At 52.2% G+C, this 13,802-nt stretch overlaps 1 protein-coding gene across 6 annotated transcripts in view; it reads right to left on the bottom strand.

Moving 5' to 3' along the window:
- The window catches only part of LOC135510641 (nuclear factor 1 B-type-like), a 104,898-nt gene that overhangs the window by 16,205 nt on the left and 74,891 nt on the right, over positions 1-13,802 (bottom strand). For all 6 annotated transcript variants that reach the window (XM_064931721.1, XM_064931722.1, XM_064931725.1 and 3 more), the window contains one exon: positions 12,705-12,793. In XM_064931721.1, the coding sequence (XP_064787793.1) occupies positions 12,705-12,793 (89 nt within the window). The remainder of the gene's footprint in view (positions 1-12,704; positions 12,794-13,802) is intronic.

Here is a 13,802-nt window from a genome sequence, read left to right on the forward strand (position 1 = left end):
GAGAGAGAGAGAGAGAGAGAGAGAGAGAGAACGAGAGAGAGAGAACGAGAGAGAGAGAGAACAAGAGAGAGAGAACGAGAGGGAGATAGAGGGGGAGACAGAGAGAGAACGAGAGAGAGAGAGAACGAGAGAGAAAGATAGAGAGGGGGAGAGAGAGAGAACGAGAGAACGAGAGGGAGAGAACGAGAGGGAGAGAGAGGGGGAGACAGAGAGAGAACGAGAGAGAGAACAAGAGAGAGGGGGAGAGAGAGAGAGAACGATAGAGAGAGAACGGGAGAGAGAGAACGAGAGAGAGGGGGAGAGAGAGAGTACGATAGAGGGGGAGAGAGAGAGAGAGAACGGGAGAGAGAGAGAACGAGAGAAAGAGAGACCGAGAGAGAGAGAACGAGAGAGTGGGGGAGAGAGAGAAGGAGAGAGGGGGGAGAGAGAGAGAGAACGATAGAGAGGGAGGAGAGAGAGAACGAGAGGGAGAGAGCGAGAGGGGGAGAACGAGAGGGGGAGAACGAGAGGGGGAGAGAGAGAGGGAGAGAGAGGGGGAGAGAGAGAGAGAACGAGAGAGAGGGGGAGAGAGAGAGAACGAGAGGGAGAGAATGAGAGAAAGAGAGAGAGATCGAGAGAGAACGAGAGAGAGAGAGAATGAGAGAGAGAGAGAGAGAGAGAGAGAGAGAAAGAGAGAACGAGAGAGAGAGAACGAGAGGGAGATAGAGGGGGGGACAGAGAGAGAACGAGACAGAGAGAGAACGAGAGAGAAAGATAGAGAGGGGGAGAGAGAGGGGGAGAGAGAGAGAGAACGAGAGAGAGGGGGAGAGAGAGAACGAGAGAGAGAGAACGAGAGAGAGAGAGAATGAGAGAAAGAGAGAACGAGAGGGAGAGAACGAGAGGGGGAGAACGAGAGGGGGAGAACGAGAGGGGGAGAGAGAGAGGGAGAGAGAGGGGGAGAGAGAGAGAGAGAACGAGAGAGAGGGGGAGAGAGAGAGAACGAGAGGGAGAGAATGAGAGAGAGAGAGAGATCGAGAGAGAACGAGAGAGAGAGAGAATGAGAGAGAGAGAGAGAGAGAGAGAGAGAGAAAGAGAGAACGAGAGAGAGAGAACGAGAGGGAGATAGAGGGGGGACAGAGAGAGAACGAGACAGAGAGAGAACGAGAGAGAAAGATAGAGAGGGGGAGAGAGAGGGGGAGAGAGAGAGAGAACGAGAGAGAGGGGGAGAGAGAGAACGAGAGAGAGAGAACGAGAGAGAGAGAATGAGAGAAAGAGAGAACGAGAGAGAGAACGATAGAGAGAGAGAGAGAACGAGAGAGAGAGAAAACGAGAGAGAGGGGGAGAGAGAGAACTATAAAGAGGGGGAGAGAGAGAGAACGAGAGAGAGAGAGAGAGAGAGAGAGAGAGAGAGATCGAGAGAGAACGAGAGAGAGAGAGAATGAGAGAGAGAGAGAGAGAGAGAGAGAACGAGAGAGAGAGAACGAGAGGGAGATAGAGGGGGGGACAGAGAGAGAACGAGACAGAGAGAGAACGAGAGAGAAAGATAGAGAGGGGGAGAGAGAGGGGGAGAGAGAGAGAACGAGAGAGAGGGGGAGAGAGAGAACGAGAGAGAGAGAACGAGAGAGAGAGAGAATGAGAGAAAGAGAGAACGAGAGAGAGAGAGAATGAGAGAAAGAGAGAACGAGAGAGAGAACGAGAGAGAGAGAAAACGAGAGAGAGGGGGAGAGAGAACGAGAGAGAGAGAACGAGAGAGAGGGGGGAGAGAGAATGAGAGAGAGAGAGAACGAGAGAGCGAGAGAGAGAGAGAAAACGAGAGAGCGAGAGAGAAACGAGAGAGAGAGAACGAGAGAAAGATAGAGAGGGGGAGAGAGAGGGGGGAGAGAGAGAGGGGGAGACAGAGAGAACGAGAGAGAGAACGAGAGAGAGAACGAGAGAGAGAGAGAACGATAGAGAGGGGAGAGAGAGAACGAGAGAGAGAGAGAGAACGAGAGAGAGAGAGAGAACGAGAGAGAGAGAGAGAGAACGATAGAGAGAGAGAACGAGAGAGGGGGAGAGAGAGAACGAGAGAGAGAGAGAACGAGAGAGCGAGAGAAAGAGAGAACGAGAGAGCGAGAGAGAGAGAAAGAGAGAACGAGAGAGAGAGAACGAGAGAAAGATAGAGAGGGGAGAGAGAGAATGAGAGAGAGAGAGAACGAGAGAGCGAGAGAGAGAGAGAACGAGAGAGCGAGAGAGAACGAGAGAGAGAGAACGAGAGAAAGATAGAGAGGGGGAGAGAGAGGGGGAGAGAGAGAGGGGGAGACAGAGAGAACGAGAGAGAGAACGAGAGAGAGAACGAGAGAGAGAGAGAACGATAGAGAGGGGAGAGAGAGAACGAGAGAGAGAGAGAGAACGAGAGAGAGAGAGAGAACGAGAGAGAGAGAGAGAACGAGAGAGAGAGAGAGAACGAGAGAGAGAGAGAGAGAGAACGATAGAGAGAGAGAACGAGAGAGGGGGAGAGAGAGAACGAGAGAGAGAGAGAACGAGAGAGCGAGAGAAAGAGAGAACGAGAGAGCGAGAGAGAGAGAAAGAGAGAAAGAGAGAACGAGAGAGAGAGAACGAGAGAAAGATAGAGAGGGGGAGAGAGAGGGGGAGAGAGAGAGGGGGAGACAGAGAGAACGAGAGAGAGGGGGAGAGAGAGAGAGAACGAGAGAGAGGGGGAGAGAGAGAACGAGAGAGAGAGAGAGAGAGACGAGAGAGAGAGAGAACGAGAGAGAACGAGAGAGAGAGAGAAGGGGAGACAGAGAGAGAACCATAGAGAGGGAGAGAGAGAACGAGAGAGGACGATAGAGAGGGGGAGAGAGAGAGAGAACGAGAGAGAGGGGGAGAGAGAGAGAACGAGAGGGAGAGAATGAGAGAGAACGAGAGGGAGAGAGAGGGGAGACAGAGAGAACGAGAGAGGACAAGAGAGAGGGTTGAGAGAGAGAACGAGAGAGAGAGAGAGAGAGAGAGAACGAGAGAGAACGAGAGAGAGAGAAAGAGAGAGAGAGAGAGAGAGAGAGAGAGAACAAGAGAGAGAGAATGAGAGGGAGATAGAGGGGGAGACAGAGAGAGAACGAGAGAGAGAGAACGAGAGAGAAAGATAGAGAGGGGGAGAGAGAGGGGAAGAGAGAGAGAGAACGAGAGAGAGGGGGAGAGAGAGAACGAGAGAGAGAGAACGAGAGAACGAGAGAGAGAGAGAATGAGAGAAAGAGAGAACGAGAGAGAGAGAACGAGAGAAAGATAGAGAGGGGAGAGAGAACGAGAGGGAGAGAGAGGGGGAGAGAGAACAAGAGAGAACGAGAGGGAGAGAACGATAGAGAGGGGGAGAGAGAGAGAACGAGAGAGAGGGGGAGAGAGAATGAGAGAGAGAGAGAACGAGAGAGCGAGAGAGAACGAGAGAGCGAGAGAGAGAGAGAACGATAGAGAGGGGGAGAGAGAACGAGAGAGAGGGGGAGAGAGAATGAGAGAGAGAGAGAACGAGAGAGCGAGAGAGAGAGAGAACGAGAGAGCGAGAGAGAGAGAGAACGAGAGAAAGATAGAGAGGGGGAGAGAGAGGGGGAGAGAGAGGGGGAGACAGAGAGAACGAGAGAGAGGGGGAGAGAGAGAGAACGAGAGAGAGAGAGAATGAGAGAAAGAGAGAACGAGAGAGAGAACGATAGAGAGAGAGAGAGAGAACGAGAGAGAGAGAAAACGAGAGAGAGGGGGAGAGAGAACGAGAGAGAGAGAACGAGAGAGAGGGGGGAGAGAGAATGAGAGAGAGAGAGAACGAGAGAGCGAGAGAGAACGAGAGAAAGAGAGAACGAGAGAAAGAGAGAACGAGAGAGAGAGAACGAGAGAAAGATAGAGAGGGGGAGAGAGAGGGGGAGAGAGAGAGGGGGAGACAGAGAGAACGAGAGAGGGGGGGAGAGAGAGAGAACGATAGAGAGGGGAGAGAGAGAACGAGAGAGAGAGAGAGAGAGAGAACGAGAGAGAGAGAGAGAACGATAGAGAGAGAGAGAGAGAACGAGAGAGAGAGAGAGAGAACGATAGAGAGAACGAGAGAGGGGGAGAGAGAGAGAACGAGAGAGAGGGGGAGAGAGAGAACGAGAGAGAGAGAGAATGAGAGAACGAGAGAGCAAGAGAGAGAGAGAGCAAGAGAGAGAGAGAACGAGAGAAAGAGAGAACGAGAGAGAGAGAACGAGAGAAAGATAGAGAGGGGGAGAGAGAGGGGGAGAGAGAGGGAGAGAGAGAACGAGAGAGAGAGAGAGAGAGAGAACGAGAGAGAGGGGGAGAGAGAGAACGAGAGAGAGAGAGAGAGAACGAGAGAGAGGGGGAGAGAGAGAGAACGAGAGAGAGAGAGAAAGAGAGAACGAGAGAGCGAGAGAGAGAGAGAACGAGAGAAAGAGAGAACGAGAGAGAGAGAACGAGAGAAAGATAGAGAGGGGGAGAGAGAGGGGGAGAGAGAGAGGGGGAGACAGAGAGAACGAGAGAGAGGGGGAGAGAGAGAGAGAACGAGAGAAAGGGGGAGAGAGAGAACGAGAGAGAGAGAGAGAGAGAGAGAGAGAGAGAGAGAGAGAGAGAGAGAGAGAGAAACGAGAGAGAACGAGAGAGAGAGAAGGGGAGACAGAGAGAGAACCATAGAGAGGGAGAGAGAGAACGAGAGAGAACGATAGAGAGGGGGAGAGAGAGAGAGAGAACGAGAGAGAGGGGGAGAGAGAGAGAACGAGAGGGAGAGAATGAGAGAGAACGAGAGGGAGAGAGTGGGGAGATAGAGAGAACGAGAGAGAACAAGAGAGAGGGTTGAGAGAGAGAACGATAGAGAGGGGGAGAGAGAGAACTATAGAGAGGGGGAGAGAGTGAGAACGAGAGAGAGAGAGAGAGAGAGAGAGAACGAGAGAGAACGAGAGAGAGAGAACGAGAGAGAGAGAGAGAGAACAAGAGAGAGAGAACGAGAGGGAGATAGAGGGGGAGACAGAGAGAGAACGAGAGAGAGAGAGAACGAGAGAGAAAGATAGAGAGGGGGAGAGAGAGGGGGAGAGAGAGAGAGAACGAGAGAGAGAGGGGGAGAGAGAACGAGAGAGAGAGAACGAGAGAACGAGAGAGAGAGAGAATGAGAGAAAGAGAGAACGAGAGAGAGAGAACGAGAGAAAGATAGAGAGGGGGAGAGAGAACGATAGAGAGAACGAGAGAGAGAACGAGAGAGAGAGAACAAGAGGGAGAGAGAGAACGAGAGAGAGAGAGAAGGGGAGACAGAGAGAGAACGATAGAGAGAGACCGAGAGAGCGAGAGAGAACGAGAGGGAGAGAGAGGGGGAGAGAGAACAAGAGAGAACGAGAGGGAGAGAACGATAGAGAGGGGGAGACAGTGAGAGAATGAGAGAGAACGAGAGAGAGAGAGAGAGAGAGAACAAGAGAGAGAGAGAGAACGAGAGAGAGAGAGAGAGAACGAGAGAGAGAGAAAACGAGAGAGAGGGGGAGAGAGAACGAGAGAGAGAGAACGAGAGAGAGAGAACGATAGAGAGGGGGAGAGAGAGAGAGAACGATAGAGAGAGAGAACGAGAGAGGGGGAGAGAGAGAGAGAACGAGAGAGAGGGGGGAGAGAGAATGAGAGAGAGAGAGAACGAGAGAGCGAGAGAGAGAGAGAACGAGAGAGCGAGAGAGAACGAGAGAAAGAGAGAACGAGAGAGAGAGAACGAGAGAAAGATAGAGAGGGGGAGAGAGAGGGGGAGAGAGAGGGGGAGACAGAGAGAACGAGAGAGAGGGGGAGAGAGAGAGAGAGAGAGAGAGAGAGAACGAGAGAGAGAGAGAGAGAGATAGAGAGAGAGAGAGAACGAGAGAGAGAGAGAACGATAGAGAGAGAGAGAACGATAGAGAGAGAGAGAACGAGAGAGGGGGAGAGATAGAGAACGAGAGAGAGGGGGAGAGAGAGAACGAGAGAGAGAGAGAACGAGAGAGCGAGAGAAAGAGAGAACGAGAGAGCGAGAGAGAACGAGAGAAAGAGAGAACGAGAGAGAGAACGAGAGAAAGATAGAGAGGGGGAGAGAGAGGGGGAGAGAGAGAGGGGGAGACAGAGAGAACAAGAGAGAGGGGGAGAGAGAGAGAGAACGATAGAGAGGGGGAGAGAGAGAACGAAAGAGAGAGAGAGAGAGAGAACGAGAGAGAGAGAGAGAGCGATAGAGAGAGAGAGAACGAGAGAGGGGGAGAGAGAGAGAAAACGAGAGAGAGGGGGAGAGAGAGAACCAGAGAGAGAGAGAACGAGAGAGCGAAAGAGAGAGAGAACGAGAGAGCGAGAGAGAGAGAGAGAGAACGAGAGAAAGAGAGAACGAGAGAGAGAGAACGAGAGAAAGATAGAGAGGGGGAGAGAGAGGGGGAGAGAGAGAGAGAACGAGAGAGAGGGGGAGAGAGAGAACGAGAGAGCGAGAGAGAGAGAGAACGAGAGAGCGAGAGAGAGAGAGAACGATAGAGAGAGAGAACGAGAGGGAGAGAGAGAGAGGGGGGGGGAGAGAGAGGGGGAGAGAAATGGGGGAGATGAGGGAGAGAGAAAGGGAGAGGGAGAGACAGAGAGAGAAAGATAGAGAGAGAACGAGAGAGAACGAGAGAGAAAGATAGAGAGAGGGGGAGAGAACGAGAGAGAACGAGAGAGAACGAGAACAAGAGGGACGGAGAGAGAACGAGAACAAGAGAGAGGGGGAGAGAGAGAGAACGAGAGAGAGGGGGAGAGAGAGAGAACGAGAGAGGGGGAGAGAGAGAATGAGAGAGAGAGAGAACGAGAGAGAGAGAACGAGAGAGAGAGAACGAGAGAGAGAACGAGAGAGGGAGAGAGAGAGAGAACAAGAGAGAGGGGGGGAGAGAGAGAACGATAGAGAGGGAGAGAGAGAGAGAGAACGATAGAGAGGGGGAGAAAGAGAGAGAGAGATAACGAGAGAGAGAACGAGAGAGGGGGAGAGAGAGAACAAGAGAGAGGGGGAGAGAGAGAGAACGATGGAGAGGGGGAGAGAGAGAGAACGATGGAGAGGGGGAGAGAGAGAGTGAGAGAGAGGGGGAGAGAGAGAGAGAACGAGAGAGAGAGGGGGAGAGAGAGAACGAGAGAGAGAGAGAGAACGAGAGAGAGAGAAGGGGAAACAGAGAGAGAACGAGAGAGAGGGGGAGAGAGAGAACGAGAGAGAGAGAGAGAGAGAACGAGAGAGAGAGAGAGAACGAGAGAGAGAGAGAGAGAACGAGAGAGAGAGGGGGAGACAGAGAGAGAACGAGAGAGAAAGATAGAGAGGGGGAGAGAGAGAGAACGATAGAGAGGGGGAGAGAGAGAGAGAACGAGAGAGAGAGAGAACGAGAGAGAGAGAGAACGAGAGGGAGAGAACGAAAGGGAGAGAGAGAGAGAGGTGGGGCAAGAGAGGGCGAGAAAGAGAGAGAGGGGGAGAGAGGGGGAGACAGAGAGAGAACAAGAGATAGGGGGAGAGAGAGAGAACGATAGAGAGGGGGAGAGAGAGAGAACGAGAGAGAAAGATAGAGAGAGAACGAGAGAGAGAGAACGAGAGAGAGAGAACGATAGAGAGGGGGAGAGAGAGAGAACGAGAGAGAGAGAGAGAGAGAACGAGAGAGAGAGAGAACGAGAGAGAGAGAGAACGAGAGAGAGAGAGAGAGAGAACGAGAGAGAGAATGAGAGAGGGCGAGAGAGAGAGAACAAGAGAGAGGGGGAGAGGGAGAGAACGATAGAGAGGGAGAGAGAGAGAGAGAACGAGAGAGAACGAGAGGGAGAGAGAGGGGGAGACAGAGAGAGAATGAGAGAGAGAACAAGAGAGAGGGGGAGAGAGAGAATGAGAGGGAGAGAGAGGGGGAGACAGAGAGAGAACGAGAGAGAGAGAGAACAAGAGAGAGGGGGAGAGAGAGAACGATAGAGAGGGGGAGAGGGAGAGAGAGAGAACGAGAGAGAAAGATAGAGAGAGGGGGAGAGAGAGAGAACGGGAGAGAGAGAGAACGAGGGAGAGAGAGAGAACGAGGGAGAGAGAGAGAGAACGAGAGCGAGGGAGAGAGAGAACGAGAGCGATGGAGAGAGAGAACGAGAGCGATGGAGAGAGAGAGAACGAGGGAGAGAGAGAACGAGGGAGAGAGAGAGATCGAGAATGAGAGAGAGAGGGAGAGAACGAGAGAGATGGGGAGAGAGAGAGAACGAGAGAGAGGGGGAGAGAGAGAGAACGAGAGAGAGGGGGAGAGAGAGTACGAGAGAGAGGGGGAGAGAGAGAACGAGAGAGAGGGGGAGAGAGAGAACGAGAGCGATGGAGAACGAGAGCGATGGAGAGAGAGAGAACGAGAGCGAGGGAGAGAGAGAACGAGAGCGAGAGAGAACGAGAACGAGGGAGAGAGAGAACGAGAACGAGGGAGAGAGAGAGAGAACGAGGGAGAGAGAGAGAGAACGAGGGAGAGAGAGAGAGAGAGGGGGAGCGAGAGAGAACGAGAGAGAGGGGGAGAGAGAGAACGAGAGAGAGGGGGAGAGAGAGAGAACGAGAGAGAGGGGGAGAGAGTGAACGAGAGAGAGGGGGAGAGAGAGAATGAGAGCGAGGGGAGAGAGAGAACGAGAGGGAGAGAGAGAGAGAACGAGAGCGAGGGAGAGAACGAGAGCGAGGGAGAGAACGAGAGCGAGGGAGAGAGAGAACAAGAGCGAGGGAGAGAGAGAGAGGGAGAGAGAGAGAGAACGAGGGAGAGCGAGGGAGAGAGAGAACGAGGGAGAGCGAGGGAGAGAGAGAATGAGGGAGAGCGAGGGAGAGAGAGAACGAGAGCGAGGGAGAGAGAGAACGAGAGCGATGGAGAGAGAGAGAGAACGAGAGCGAGGGAGAGAGAGAGAACGAAAACGAGGGAGAGAGAGAGAGAACGAAGGAGAGAGAGAGAGAACAAAGGAGAGAGAAAGAGAACGCGGGAGAGAGAGAGAACGAGGGAGAGAGAGAGAACGAGGGAGAGAGAGAGAGAACGAGGGAGAGAGAGAGATCGAGAACGAGAGAGAGGGAGAGAACGAGAGAGAGGGGGAGAGAGAGAGAACGAGAGAGAGGGGGAGAGAGAACGAGAGAGAGGGGGAGAGAGAGAATGAGAGCGAGGGAGAGAGAGAACGAGAGCGAGGGAGAGAGAGAACGAGAGCGAGGGAGAACGAGAGCGAGGGAGAGAGAGAGAGAACGAGAGTGAGGGAGAGAGAGAGAGCGAGGGAGAGAGAGAGAGAGGGAGAGGGAGAGAATGAGAGAGAGGGGGAGAGAGATCGAGAACAAGCGAGAGAGAGGGGGAGAGAGAGAGAACGAGAGAGAGGGGGAGAGAGAGAGAACGAGAGAGAGGGAGAGAGAGAGAACGAGAGCGAGGGAGAGAGAGAGAACGAGAGCGAGGGAGAGAGAGAGAGAACGAGAGCGAGGGAGAGAGAGAGAGAACGAGAGCGAGGGAGAGAGAGAATGAGGGAGAGCGAGGGAGAGAGAGAACGAGAGCGAGGGAGAGAGAGAACGAGAGCGATGGAGAGAGAGAGAGAACGAGAGCGAGGGAGAGAGAGAGAACGAAAACGAGGGAGAGAGAGAGAGAGAACGAAGGAGAGAGAGAGAGAACAAAGGAGAGAGAAAGAGAACGCGGGAGAGAGAGAGAACGAGGGAGAGAGAGAGAGAACGAGGGAGAGAGAGAGATCGAGAACGAGAGAGAGAGGGAGAGAACGAGAGAGAGGGGGAGAGAGAGAGAACGAGAGAGAGGGGAGAGAGAACGAGAGAGAGGGGGAGAGAGAGAATGAGAGCGAGGGAGAGAGAGAACGAGAGCGAGGGAGAGAGAACGAGAGCGAGGGAGAACGAGAGCGAGGGAGAGAGAGAGAGAACGAGAGTGAGGGAGAGAGAGAGAGCGAGGGAGAGAGAGAGAGAGGGAGAGGGAGAGAATGAGAGAGAGGGGGAGAGAGAGATCGAGAACAAGCGAGAGAGAGGGGGAGAGAGAGAGAACGAGAGAGAGGGGGAGAGAGAGAGAACGAGAGAGAGGGAGATAGAGAGAACGAGAGCGAGGGAGAGAGAGAGAACGAGAGCGAGGAGAGAGAGAGAGAACGAGAGCGAGGGAGAGAGAGAGAGAACGAGAGCGAGGAGAGAGAGAGAGAACGAGAGCGAGGGAGAGAGAGAGAACGAGAGCGAGGGAGAGAGAGAACGAGACCGAGGGAGAGAGAGAACGAGACCGAGGGAGAGAGAGAGAGAGAGAGAACGAGGGAGAGAGAGAGAGAACGAGGGAGAGAGAGAGAGAGAACGAGAGCGAGGGAGGGAGAGAGAGAACGAGAGCGAGGGAGAGAGAGAGAACGAGAGCGAGGGAGAGAGAGAACGAGACCGAGGGAGAGAGAGCGAGAACGAGAGCGAGAACGAGGGAGAGAGAGAGAGAGAGAGAACGAGGGAGAGAGAGAGAGAACGAGGGAGAGAGAGAGAGAACGAGGAAGAGAGAGAGATCGAGAATGAGAGAGAGAGGGAGAGGGAGAGAACGAGAGAGAGGGGGAGAGAGAGAACGAGAGAGAGGGGGAGAGAGAGAGAACGAGAGAGGGGGGGAGAGAGAGAGAACGAGAGAGAACGAGAGAGAGGGGGAGAGAGAGAATGAGAGTGAGGGAGAGAGAGAACGAGAGCGAGGGAAGAGAGAACGAGAGCGAGGGAAAGAGAACGAGAGCGAGGGAGAGAGAGAGAGGGAGAGGGAGAGAATGAGAGAGAGAGAATGAGAGAGAGGGGGAGAGAGAGAGACCGAGAGAGAGAACGAGAGAGAGGGAGAGAGAACGAGAGCGAGAGAACGAGAACGAGGGAGAGAGAGAGAGAACGAGGGAGAGAGAGAGAACGAGGGAGAGAGAGAGATCGAGAACGAGCGAGAGAGAGAGGGAGAGAACGAGAGAGAGGGGGAGAGAGAGAGAACGAGAGAGAGGGGGAGAGAGAGAGAACGAGAGAGAGGGGGAGAGAGAGAACGAGAGAGAGAGAGAGAACGAGAGCGAGGGAGAGAGAGAGAGAACGAGAGCGAGGGAGAGAGAGAGAACGAGAGCGAGGGAGAGAGAGAGAGAACGAGAGCGAGGGAGAGAGAGAGAGAGCGAGAGCGAGGGAGAGAGTGAGAGAGCGAGGGAGAGAGAGAGAGAGCGAGGGAGAGAGAGAGAGAGCGAGGGAGAGAGAGAGAGCGAGGGAGAGAGAGAGCGAGGGAGAGAGAGAGCGAGCGAGAGAGAGAGAGAACGAGGGAGAGAGAACGAGAGGGGGGGAGAATGGGGGAGTGAGAATGAGAGAGGGAGAGAGAGAAAATGAGAGAGAGGGGGAGAGAGAGAGAACGAGAGAGGGGGAGAGAGAAAACGAGAGAGGGGGAGAGAGAAAACGAGAGAGAGAGAGAAAAGAGAGAGAGAGAGAGAGATGGGAGGAATAGAGAGAGAGAGGGGGGGAGGGAGCGAGAGAAAGAGGGGGAGAGAGAGAGGGGGGGAGAGAGAGAACGAGAGAGAGAGGGGTAGAGAGAGAGGGGGAGAGAGAAAACGAGAGAGAGAGAGAAAACGAGAGAGAGAGTGAGAGGGGGGAACAAGAGAGAGGGGGAGAGAGAGAGCGAGGGGGAGAGAGAGTGAACGAGAGAGAGGGGGAGAGAGAGAATGAGAGAGAGAGAGAGAGAGAGGGAGAGAGAGGGGAGAGAGAGAACGAGAGAGAGGGGGAGAGAGAGAGGGGGAGAGGGAGAGAGGGTGGGGGGGAGAGAGAACGAGAGAGAGATTGGGAGAGAGAGAAAGACAAAGAACGAGAGAACGAGAGAGGTACGTGTCTCTTTAAGTAGGAAGAGGAGTGGGGATCGAGGACAAAGCCGGAGAGCTGGACACACTTGGAGGAGGAAGAGAAGGGCTAACTGTCTCCTAAAAGCAGTTTGAGACTCAAGTACAACCAAACAAATAAGTTTCTCCGCTATGGGCCCTGGTCAAAGGTAGTGCACTACATAGAAAAGAGGGTGTTCCATTTGGGATGCAGATATACTATTTATGTGAGCTGTCACACCGCCGAGGCCTCCAACAGATGTTTTATGTGTGCTTAACTTTCCGTGACACACAAGCCCATCCAACCCAAGGCTCGGAGCAAAAATGAAAGATAAATATGTGTTGTGTTGGGGAGACAGAAAGAAAGAAAGACAGGGATAACTGGTTAACCATTTGTGACCTGCTATTCTTTGGACAGAGAAATAATTTCCCATAAATCTAAGACCCAGTCAGACAAATAAAGTCTGCAGCACCCTGTCACAGAGTGTAGTATACACAGGCATGCTAGACGATAGCAGAATACCCCTTGGTAATGTCCAGTAACACACACAAGTGAACAGGTAAGGTTAATCCTACTGTATCAAGGACCTAACACACTCCAAATACCTTGAAAGTCTTATTTGGCACTGTTATTGCTTGGTTGACATTCCTCTGGCAGTCTATGAATGATCATAATGACTACACTGTATCTACAACAAATGAGCGGAGGGTTAGAGTCTACTGGGATAGTGAGTGATGTTCAACAGATTGTGCACATTCTTTATGGGTATGTTGTGGTGGCAGCAATGAAAGGAATGCAGAAAGGTGAGGGTTGAACCCTTTGTCTGAACATCTGAAAGGGTAGATTTTAATCAAGGTATGAATGAACTTGGTAATACTTACACGGTATATATATATGTGTGTGTGTGTGTGTGTATGTGCGCGTGTGTGCGTGCTTCATCAGACAGTTTGCAGACAAGTGATAGAGAGATTGTTTGAAATAATGGAAACGTTACCTTTGCCAAGCAATCCCCAAAGTATCCTCAGTGCCACTGGGGCCATAATGCCTGCTGTTTTGATTCATGGTCCAGTCACATATCCTCAGCTGTCAATTAAAACCTGGCAGTCAGACACGGAGCCAGTAGCACAAACTCTCACAACTCACTTTGATATCACTTACACAAAGTTACTATACAATGTGACTAGGGAAACAATGTCATGCATGCAAACAAAGCCTAAAGCAGAGAACTTAGAGCAAACTGGCCTACGCCCAAAATAGGCCTGCGCCCAAAATATGACAGATCTGGTTGTACCTAAACATAAACACATATCATACGACAGTCATTATCATTCAGTAACATTAGATCATCGTTCTACAGTTAGAATATAGGGAAAGAGCATGGGAGAATTCCGTCACAATTAGTACTACGTTTCTAATCTGACCTGGAAGCAAAGAAGGGGTTAGTTTACAGGATGTGAGTCATGTCAAAATGGCAGTCATTCAGCTACTGTATAAGGCAGTAGTTCCCTATGGTTAGCCTATGGGGCCATGCATTCCACAGGTTGCATGCGTGTTGTTACTGGCTACTATGTGCTATCCATTGCTGCTCTGCATAAAGCCTCATTGAGGCCTATTCTGTCTTTTATAGCAGACATATTCTAGTGTAACTATCGCCATGTGGAAGTAGCAGTATTATGGTGAAACCCAGGTAGCTAAATGAGATTGTAGAAGGTAAGATAAGGGCTGCTGGCTTGTGTTCTACAAAAATAACACACACACACACCTTAATGTACACTTACACAAAACCACCACACATGAATCCCACATTCTCCTATCCCATGCATTATTCACATGCACGTATCCACGATCCAGTGGAGAGCCATCTCAGCCAATACCCAGCTAACCTTGCACCTTTAGTCAACATAATCAACACATCCATTTGGTAATGCATTGTGAAAAAGTGCCTCGTGAGCAATCTCCCCGCCGCTGTGGCAAACTGAAGAGCTCTTAAGATGGTTTAATCATACAGTATATCCTCACACACTGAATATTCAAAACCCACTTAGGGATGGTCGACAACATTAGCCACCTGTACACACAGCCGCGCTGAACG

The sequence above is a fragment of the Oncorhynchus masou genome, chromosome 23, assembly GCF_036934945.1.
Source record: "Oncorhynchus masou masou isolate Uvic2021 chromosome 23, UVic_Omas_1.1, whole genome shotgun sequence".
Classification (NCBI taxonomy): domain Eukaryota; kingdom Metazoa; phylum Chordata; class Actinopteri; order Salmoniformes; family Salmonidae; genus Oncorhynchus; species Oncorhynchus masou.